At 38.4% G+C, this 10,429-nt stretch overlaps 1 protein-coding gene across 2 annotated transcripts; it reads right to left on the reverse strand.

Annotated features, from left to right (window-relative positions):
• Window positions 1-3,120: 3,120 nt before the first annotated feature.
• On the reverse strand, window positions 3,121-10,306 carry LOC139465838 (NEDD4-binding protein 2-like 1). 2 transcript variants are annotated; one of them, XM_071247775.1, is made up of 3 exons: window positions 10,216-10,306; window positions 8,397-9,120; window positions 3,121-5,196 (listed from the first exon to the last, which is right to left on the reverse strand). In XM_071247775.1, exons 1-3 carry the CDS (start codon window positions 10,297-10,299, stop codon window positions 4,574-4,576), a joined length of 1,431 nt encoding a protein of 476 aa, XP_071103876.1. In that variant the 5' UTR covers window positions 10,300-10,306; the 3' UTR covers window positions 3,121-4,573. The 2 variants fall into 2 exon arrangements, with proteins under 2 accessions (XP_071103876.1, XP_071103877.1); XM_071247776.1 differs by lacking the exon at window positions 10,216-10,306 and adding an exon at window positions 9,825-9,905.
• Window positions 10,307-10,429: the final 123 nt, after the last annotated feature.

Here is a 10,429-nt window from a genome sequence, read left to right on the forward strand (position 1 = left end):
AAACGCCCCACTCTAATAAGCGCCCATGGCGATATTTGCTAATATATTGGCTACCCTTCCGACTGATCAATGTACACAAGACTTATTTATTTGTGTGTAGGATGCACGCGTGTGTTATATTCCCTAATAAACCTAATGGCTGTTTGTGAAAGCTCAATATGGAGTTTTTGAAATTGTTGTAACATCTCGTAGGAGGTTTTACAACGATTGTAACACCTCGCAGGAGGGCTTGCAATCATTGTAAACCCTTGATAGAACAAAAACTACGAACAGCCTATGATCTGCACATGCAATCAAGTTCTGGAAAAATACGTCTGTCGTGTACAATACACACAGACGTTTCTTTTGAATCATTTCAGGCTGTCAGCATAAACCATGAAATTTACTATCTTTCAACTCTTTCACCAAAATTATATTCTAATAAGAGCCCCTTATTTCTAATTTTGTGAGCGCCCTGGGCGCTTATTACATCGAATACGGTACTCTCCGACCTCACTTTACTCATGCACACATTTCCCCAAATTCAAACATTTCACAAGGGCAAATACATTTTGTTGGCTTAAAGGCATTATAGACAAAATCCTAAAATAAGCAATTCTTGTAAATTCAAGCACTTGCAAATCTATGAGAACCCTTTATTACTGTAAAATTTTACAATATATGATCAATTCTAAAAAAATATCAGTGTCCTACAGGACACTCAAACTTGCTTTGTAAACAAACTTGATATAAAAATAACATAAATACTTCACAGAAACTCTTCTATTGCTTTTTGTCAACACATGTTTCAAGACTAGCTGCCTATGGTACTGCATCAATGATGGATGTAATTACAGAAACTATCAACAGTAAATAACATAGTACCAGCTGGACATACAGTAAACTACGGTTAGAACGAACTCAAAGGGACCACTGATTTTAGTTCGATATAATCATAGTTCATTGTATAGAGAATCTCACCCTCATGTCTTTTGATATCAAATATATCAACATGAGTTGATAAAAGTGGAAACACTCCGGGGCTTGCCGAGGAGTTTTACCACTTTTAACAAGTGTTGATACATGTGATGTCAAAAGACACGATGGTGAGATTTTATTTATCATCCAACATCATTCTTCCAACTTTTTCAGTTTGTAGACTGTATAAAGCAGTGTCTTAAGTGTAAAAAGTATTTCTGACAGCTTCAGTAGCAGAGCCATTAGTGATGTAATTTGATTGTGATGTCATGGTAACCAATGACATAACAATGGTCTGCAAAGCATTGTGTTGCGATTACAATGTAGATATCGCTTGATCTCACCCAAGCCATATCTCCTGTGGGAGTCAATTTTGGTTGATAAAAGCATATATACAGCATATATACAGCAAATGGCTGGGACCAAAAATATGTTTGTTATATCCATCAGTTCGTTATGAGCGTGTTCGTTATAAACATAGTTTACTGTAAACTGCGTGGATAATCTATCAAAGCTGTCCTGAAGATTGATGAAGGTATGGAAGTCAACTACTAGAGACTATGACGCTTGAGGTGTTTTTAGGATGGCAGGCCATCTCACAGGCTTACAGCAAGGCAATATGACTCCTTCCTGAATGGAAGTCGTGTACTTGCTCTCACAGCAGAGCATCCAAAATGGAGTCGTCATCAAAACAGACCAATCCACAAGTGTTGTAGATTCACATTTTCCATTTCATCCACAAGTGTGAATTTTTAAAGGTTCACACATATAATTTCATCATAAGTATGATGGTCTAATACTTTGATGTTCATAACAAAGTATAATTTTTAATATTGACAATAGATGAAATGAAGCTTTCGGATGGTAGTGACTAGTCTAAAGGTTTATTCTTTAGACACTGGTTACGATTCCGGTCAAAGGCAAACATTTGAACAATGTGTGACGCCATCTTGGATTACTAGGTGAACTACCTCCCGGGCTTGACCGCGAGTAAAAAACGTGTGATTGTGTGGTCAGCACACATAATATCGAATTGCCCGCCCTCCTGATCACGCCTCTGCTGGCACAGGAGTAGGCCAGATCACTGTGCAGTGTTCCACATTGAGCAAGGAAGTCAATAGATCCGTGTTATCACACTTATGCTAAAAGTTAAATATATAGGGGGTTCCCCATAGATTCAAGTACAGTAGGAGGAGCAAACCTTAAGGGCCCCAGATTCCAAGAACACTGCTTAGGGTGTGTTATTATTCCCGCTTCTAAAGGATCAACAACAGTCAACTCTTGGCATAGGGAATCCTCACAATCAGCTTGTTTTAGTTTGTTATTGATATTTCATTAACAATTTCTACTTTTGAGATGTCAGAGATAGGTTTGTTAAATATGATATAATGGTGGGAAAACAAATAACTATGGATAACAACTTCTGGTTTATTGCATACAGCTACATTTTGATGTAGATTCTTGCCTCGTTATCAAACTGGAGTTAAAGAATCTACATCGAAAAGCTGCTTTATGCAAAAAATACAGAAGTTGTTATTCATAAAGTTGTATGTTTTCTTACTTACTCACAAACTTCTAGAATGCCAATCAAACAGTTGGTATTAGGGTGGATGACAAATGCACTGTTTATCTCTATGAACCACACATAAAGTCCTCAATTATAACCAAGTCACGGGATCCTGACCTCATGCCATGACAAGGAGCCTTGAACTTATAATAATTTATGATGTAACCACAAGCTATCAGTTTATAACCACTCAGCAGAGAGCCAGGATTCACTTCACTGATTGATTAGACTATCTCACTGCAATAAAACTGATGATGCATTTAATGTCAGTCTATATCTCAAGCTGACTGATACAGTGCATGCAACACCTTCTTTTTGCATTACTAGACTCACATCTAAGTAATAACCTGATGCTAAATATTACCATGAAAAAGCTGATGCTAAATATTACCATGAAAAAGCTAAAAATAGATGTATCTGAGTGCATAGGTTTTCACTTTTTATAAATCATTAAATGTTCAACAACAAAAACATAATATGTAAATATAAAGTATGCAAGGCAAACTATATCTGGTTAATAAATTGAAATTTGCATAATAATGACTAGCAGGTCAATTTTAAAAAAGGAGTGAGTGAGTGAGTGAGTGAATAGTGAGTGAGTGAGTGAGTTGGGTTTCACGCCACTTTTAACAGTATTCCAGTTATATCATGGCGTGTCAGCTTAATGTGGGAGGAAATCCCAAAGTGATGCAGGTCTCAGATGTTTACCACTTTGGTGAAACCCACGAGCACGGGTATGGTGCTGACAAACCTAGAAACCAAATCAGGGCAATATGAGGGTCCTGTGAAGTAGGGAAATGGTGTAGTGTAGTGTATGTCTAGATAATTACTTTGAAGCCGTGAATGAATCAATGATCATGTGGACAGTGGTCATGATTGACTGGTGAAATAACAGACACCCATAACTGTTCTTTATCACATAATGGGTAGGTTTCTCAGCAGGATAAAGCCAACGGATAAAAACGATATCCGTTGGGGTCATATGCGGATAGAGATGCAAATATCAAAGGTTAAGTAGGGACTACTTTCACTGTTTATACACATTCATTCGGCGATCGAGTCAGATTTAACCATCAGGATGGATAAACTACAGAGATAATTGCTTTCATTATCAAAAGAACAGTCTAATATACTGAAAATCAGTGTCTAACTGTGATGTAGCTAAGGCATTTTATAAGTTTTGGCAACTTTGGAGATATAAATTTTGACACAATTTTGGGAGGGCACGAGGCTTAGCCAAGCGGGATCTGTAGCCATATCTGTGCTTGTAGACCTTGAACCTTTCTCCACAAATTAAAAAAAGTTGGATTTGGCCGAAAGATGTTTGAATTGTTACCTTGTTTCGTTTTGTAGCTATGTATACATCTGACTGCACTTCTTAACATTATGACAGGACAGACTGACTGTCAACAACATCTGACCGTGGTCGTGACGTCTCATAGACTAGGGTTAGAGTAGCTTCCCTTTGACAAAGGGCAGTTACTCTAGCAGACAGACAGATGGATTGCCGCGAAAGGCAACAAAAAAAAATTTGTTGTTTTGCGTATATGTTGCTTCGCCATTGTATAAGAAAGAGATTTCAGTTGGAACTATATTGGCTACTGTCACTGTGACATATCACTTACCCTGTAACGTAAGAAATATTAAAGCGTGCATTCCAGGAAAACTCGCAATGTTTCGGTAATGTTTGTGAGAGAGGGAAAGCGATTTTGAAGCACAGAATCAAAGAATGACATTATATGATAAAGAGGTTATCTCGCAAAGGCTCGCTAAATACAATGTTTATTCCTAATGCAGGATATTTACCATCCCCAAACACACTCGCGTGATAACCTCTATTGATGCGCAGGAGGAACAATGAATGTTATTGTGCGTCCCTTGAGATGCAGTATAATTTTTTTCTGCACTCATTCTCTACTGGACGTACATTTGTGCATTGTGTAAACCCTGGGTTAATTTATGGCTTTGACTGGCTCTGATACATTTTCCAAAACCTGAAGTAAATGAAGTGCTGCCGTGGAGTATAAGAAAGACAATGCTTCCACATGCTTAAACATGATATGGAGAGAAGAGTGTTGTCACATATATTGGTCTGTACCGATAGACAACACAGAACCCCTCCCCAAGATACACGGCCTCACCACCGGTAACTCTCACCCGGCGACCCACCTCACCAGCACTCTCCTTGTCACAAATGTCCAAAAGATCATATATAACATGATTGTTTCTCACACCCTCTGAACAACAAACAGTCAAGTGAGCGCTTCGTCCGAACCCCTCAGGTGGGGGGAGGGAAGCTGATTTTGATGTCAGAGCTGCAGAAGAGGGTACCTTATCTTTAATCCGTGTGTGATATCTTGACAAATGTGCTAACCTTGCATTCACAGCTTTATTCCTGGCTATCACATCATCTCTTTCTTTCTCTTCTGGTTTGTCAAAGAGTGCACGTTGCTCTTCGTTCAGACATACTCTTGCTGCTACTGTGTTCTGTGAGAAGGTGAAGCCGACTATCTCCAGCCTGAAGGCTTTTCCAACATTGTCTGCAACATCCTGTCTGCTGTGGTACTCAGAAGCATGCAGTGCTCTCCCCTTGTTGCAGAACTTGGACGTACAGTGCAGAAGTTCAGCAGACTTCCATGGAAAGTGTAGCTCTAGTTGGCCTTTCTCATTTACTGAAAAAATAAGAAATATGGTCGTTATTAAAGAGTTCGAATTGTAACTTACAATAGCAGAGCTCTGACACCTTTCAACCATACTGGTTGTAGACAGACATCTATCTTATCTACAGTACACTACAGACATCTTAAACATGAAATTCTCACATCCAGTCTACCAGTATCAGACATTACACACACCTACCTGACATTGACAATTCTGACATGAACACACATACCTGACATACACACACATACCTGACATACACACACATACCTGACACACACACACATACCTGACATACACACACACACACACACATACCTGACATACACACACACACACATACCTGACATACAAACACACCTAACATACACACACATACCTGACATACACACACACACACATACCTGACATACACACACACATACCTGACATACACACACACATACCTGACACACACACATACCTGACATACACACACCTACCTGACATTGACAATTCTGACATGAACACACATACCTGACATACACACACATACCTGACACACACACATATACCTGACACACACACACACACACATACCTGACATACACACACATACCTGACACACACACATACCTGACACACACACACACATACCTGACATACACACACATACCTGACATACACACACACACATACCTGACACACACACACACATACCTGACACACACACACATACCTGACATACAAACACACACATACCTGACACACACACACACATGCCTGACATACACACACATACCTGATATACACACACACACATACCTGACACACACACACCTACCTGACATACACACACCTACCTGACATACACACACACACACACATACCTGACATACACACACACATACCTGACATACACACACATACCTGACACACACACACACATACCTGACATACACACACACACACACATACCTGACATACACACACACACATACCTGACATACACACACATACCTGACATACGCACACACACATACCTGACATACACACACACATACCTGACATACACACACATACCTGACATACACACACACACACATACCTGACATACACACACAAACCTGACATACACACACACACACATACCTGACACACACACACACCTGACATACACACACACATACCTGACATACACACACACACACATACCTCACACACACACACACACACATACCTGACATACACACACACACATACCTGACATACACACATATACCTGACATACACACACACACATACCTCACACACACACATATACCTGACATACACACAAAAATCACAATATCATTTTGTAATACTTGGTATAAAGGGTGATTTCAAATTGTGATTTTTATCATGTGTTTATGCCGAGGGAGTTGATGTCAATGTCAATATGACTAATGTGCAACTTCAGATCAGTTTCACCGAGAATTTATATAGAGTTAGTAGTTGGATACAAGTTAAATAAAAAGAGAGACAAGAATGATACATCCTACTGGCAATGTATAGAGAAGACCACTGCAGACCAATGATGACATTTTTAGCAGAATAGGACCCCAGCCACGCAATCACCAGTGGTCAGTGTTCCTGCTTCACACTGACCAGTTAAAGGAGAAGCAAAAGCAGAGAGCTTGAGAAGAAACTACCCCCATCAACTGAAACCAGCTTATTGAAATGAGAGGCAATACAGATGCCCTTCCTGACAGCATATTCCAGAACATTCTGATGTTCAAATCAATGAAAACCATCATGTACCGGGGCAGACACAAGACCAATACATTTGTTACATTAATTCAGTTATTAAAAGGTGCCAATGTATGCATATGTCTTGTCTTCATAAGACAGCATCAAACTGTTGAAAGTATTTGGTGCAATGATCCTCAATGACTAGCGCCAAACTGTCTAATCACAAAATTAACTTTTATTTAAGTTTTTCGACACTTCTGGCCTTCACACACATACCATACATATACAAGACACACCGGACACTGCTGACACTCACACACCTACCTGACAGACACACACCTACCTGACAGACACACACCTACCTGACAGACACACATGTATATGTAATTCTTTTTTTTAAATTCAGATGTACCATGAGATCATGGAGATTGCTTTCAATGTAATATTACAAAACTAAGCATTAAACCTCTTCCTCTTTATTGGTCCTGCTATCAGTGAAATATAGGTTACGTCTCCAAAGCTATAAAATTACTTTTTACAGGAATTATAATTCAAATTTGGAAATTTTTATTGACATTTGCTGCAGACTTGGGTCAAACAGCATCCTCTGAGAAGGTCTAGATAGTTCCCTAATGGTATACACACATCTACCAGATATATGTATATTTGTAACCAGGAATGTCAAATCAGGGAATATGTATAACCCATGAAATTTTCAGGGAATATATGTAATGTCTGATTCATGCAGGGAATATACATAATCCCTAAAATTTTCAGGTTTATGTATATTCCCTGTGTGAATCAGACATTACATATATTTGCTGAAAATTTCAGGGATTATACATATTCCCTGATTTGACATATTCCCTGTAACATAAACAATCACCTACCTGACATACACATTCCCACCAGACTGACATACAAAAACCTACCACTCATACAAACACCTATTTACAAAGAGGTGCATGTGAGATGTGCTTATCTCTGTGAGCCAAAATATGTGACTGACAAATCATTAATTGGGAACATCAATTACACTTTAAATCAATATGATTCGCATTTCTTTGCACAAAGTTCTGTGTCTCAAGTGTTACTGAAAGACCATATATCTGATGTCAGAATCCATAAAAGCAAAGGTGACACTAGATTCACTAATTGTGTAACACCTCACTGTAACTAGACTAACATATAGTCTTTGAAATGAGCATATCATACAGAAAAAACAGTTGTTCAGTTATCTTAATAAAAATATAATAAAAAGGGAGCCCAGTGATTCTCTCCTGATACTGCAGTAATATAGACTTGCCAAACATTATAGACTTGCATGGGCTGTAGTTGATATATTTTTCTGTAAGACAGACTACACTGTAACATACACATCATTTATTGTCAGCAATATGATTCAAATTCAAATATGACTTTGAAATGAGAAATGCTTTTCTTTTTTTGCAGCAGTACATGAATTTTATTGCTACCTAATAAATGATGAAGAAAGTATTACCTTGTGAAGGCTTTTGATATTTTGTAGGAGTATAGGTGTCCAGAATAGACCTGCAGTAATCAGGAAAACACTTCTGACACTCTTCAAACAGGAGTTTAGCTATGAACCGTACATCTTTACTTGCTTTCTCTGTCAAGAACCAGCCGTAGTATACTGGTGCCTTGTTCTCAAACTGATGAAGCTTTTCTCTTAGAATATCTTCACTGACACCATGCTTATTCCTCCTTGCTAGTACATCAGGACTAAAACGCCAAGATGTTTTCGGAATAACTGTAATAACTGTGTAGTTTGTCCGATGAGCTAAATTTGTATAGAAATGCATTTCCCAGTGTCGCACATTTGTGTTGTCAATGATAACAACTGGAGCACCTGACTCACAGGCATGCTGTGCCTTCCCCTGGCACCATTGATGAGCATCGTTTAAACGTGCAGCATGAAATCTGTATCCACCTTTGACAAAGAAAAAGTCATCTGCAGAACACTTCACTGAACTTGGATAAACATACTGAAGTTGGGAAACAATTGTAGTCTTGCCTGATCCAGGTAAACCACGCAACAAGAACATCACCTTGCTCTCCTTGACATGCTTTACTGTTCTTAAGTCAGTCAAATACGGGAAGTCTAACGTTGGGTCCACATTCTTCAAGACAATGTGTTCCTCCTTCTCTAAGCGTAGTTTGCCAAAGTCACTCAACAGCTGCTCATCTTCCTTTACTGTAGCCATCTGAAAATAATCATGATACAAATGAGAAAATTAGTTTAGTTTGCAAATGAATTATTGTTAAACCATCCTCCCCTCATACATCTGGTTGATACTGGAATAGTTCCTTCTAAATTCTGATTCACACAATCATATTTGTGAAAAGTGCACAAGCAAATTAATCTGTCAAAACAAAGTTCATATAATCTTGTAATAAACTCTGCACCATGGTATTTTAAGGAAAGTAATGACATCATTTAGATAGATGAACATGATCTACAAAGAGGCAATTTAAATCTCCAAATACACACTAATCAGTGTCAAAGGAGCACATGACACCAAGCAGACAAATACAGGATCCACTTAGAATTTCATATACACAGCGATTGTTCATCTGTGTCCATGCACAGACTAACTTGGTAATGTTTCAGAATTAATTTTGCAGGACTTCCAATTTAAAAAACATTTACCAAAGGTTTAGAAAGTTCACGTCTTGGTCTACACCCTCATAAATTAATGACAAAACATGAGTGGTGAGCATTTGTTGACATCTTGCCAAACAGATAATGTTACAGCATTGGCCTTGAATTTAATTGAATAGAGAATAAGCAACATATGTTTCTAAACTGACAAGTCGTACCTTGAAAAAAAAAGCGATTATGTATCAACTAAAGTTTCATATGACCGATGTATGACATCAAAAACTTCAATGTATCTGTATAGCAAACCTGCACTGATCGATCGATTGCGTGATTTCCTTGTTAGATCTATGGGACAGTGGTGACCTCAGGGTACATGTAATACTACCGGAATAAACGCTCCAGCAAGTGCATTGTGGATCAAATATCAACAGGGGCTTTTTAATAAACACGCATACGTAGATTTATGTCTGTGTAATAATGACAGTGAGTCACCGCGTAATAATGACAGTGAGTCACACAGATCATGATTGAAGTGAGTAGAGTTCCACGACGCATCGGCATTGTTTCATCCATTTAGTGACGACAACAACTTAAGATATTGAAAATGAACATGTTGTCAAACTCAAAGTCATATTTTAAAGCAATCTGTTAAAACATATTTAGCCATGATTGAATTTTAATTTGAAAACAAACCCACCGACAAACCGTGTCCCTTTTTTCTCGTCTGTCCCACCATTACTGTGGTAGGAGCAGTTATTATGTACAGATTCAGTAACGTCATCGGTTACTTAGACTTTATTGTCAACAAATCACAAGTTATATATATGGGCGAAATGTGATCATTCGCTTCGGTTGGGGCAATGTTGTGAAAGCGTCTGCTTCATTTCCTGTTTACAGCCACGCAGCAAATG

Source organism: Haliotis cracherodii, unplaced genomic scaffold, assembly GCF_022045235.1.
Source record: "Haliotis cracherodii isolate W230 unplaced genomic scaffold, xgHalCrac1.p SCAF_18, whole genome shotgun sequence".
NCBI lineage: Eukaryota > Metazoa > Mollusca > Gastropoda > Lepetellida > Haliotidae > Haliotis > Haliotis cracherodii.

Coding starts and splice junctions, on each gene's coding strand:
- LOC139465838 (XM_071247775.1), bottom strand. CDS start 10,299: ATGACGTTACTGAATCTGTACATAATAACTGCTCCTACCACAGTAATG. Junction 9,121..10,215: donor AAAAGGGACACGGTTTGTCG/GTGGGTTTGTTT, acceptor GATTATTTTCAG/ATGGCTACAGTAAAGGAAGA. Junction 5,197..8,396: donor ATATCAAAAGCCTTCACAAG/GTAATACTTTCT, acceptor TTATTTTTTCAG/TAAATGAGAAAGGCCAACTA.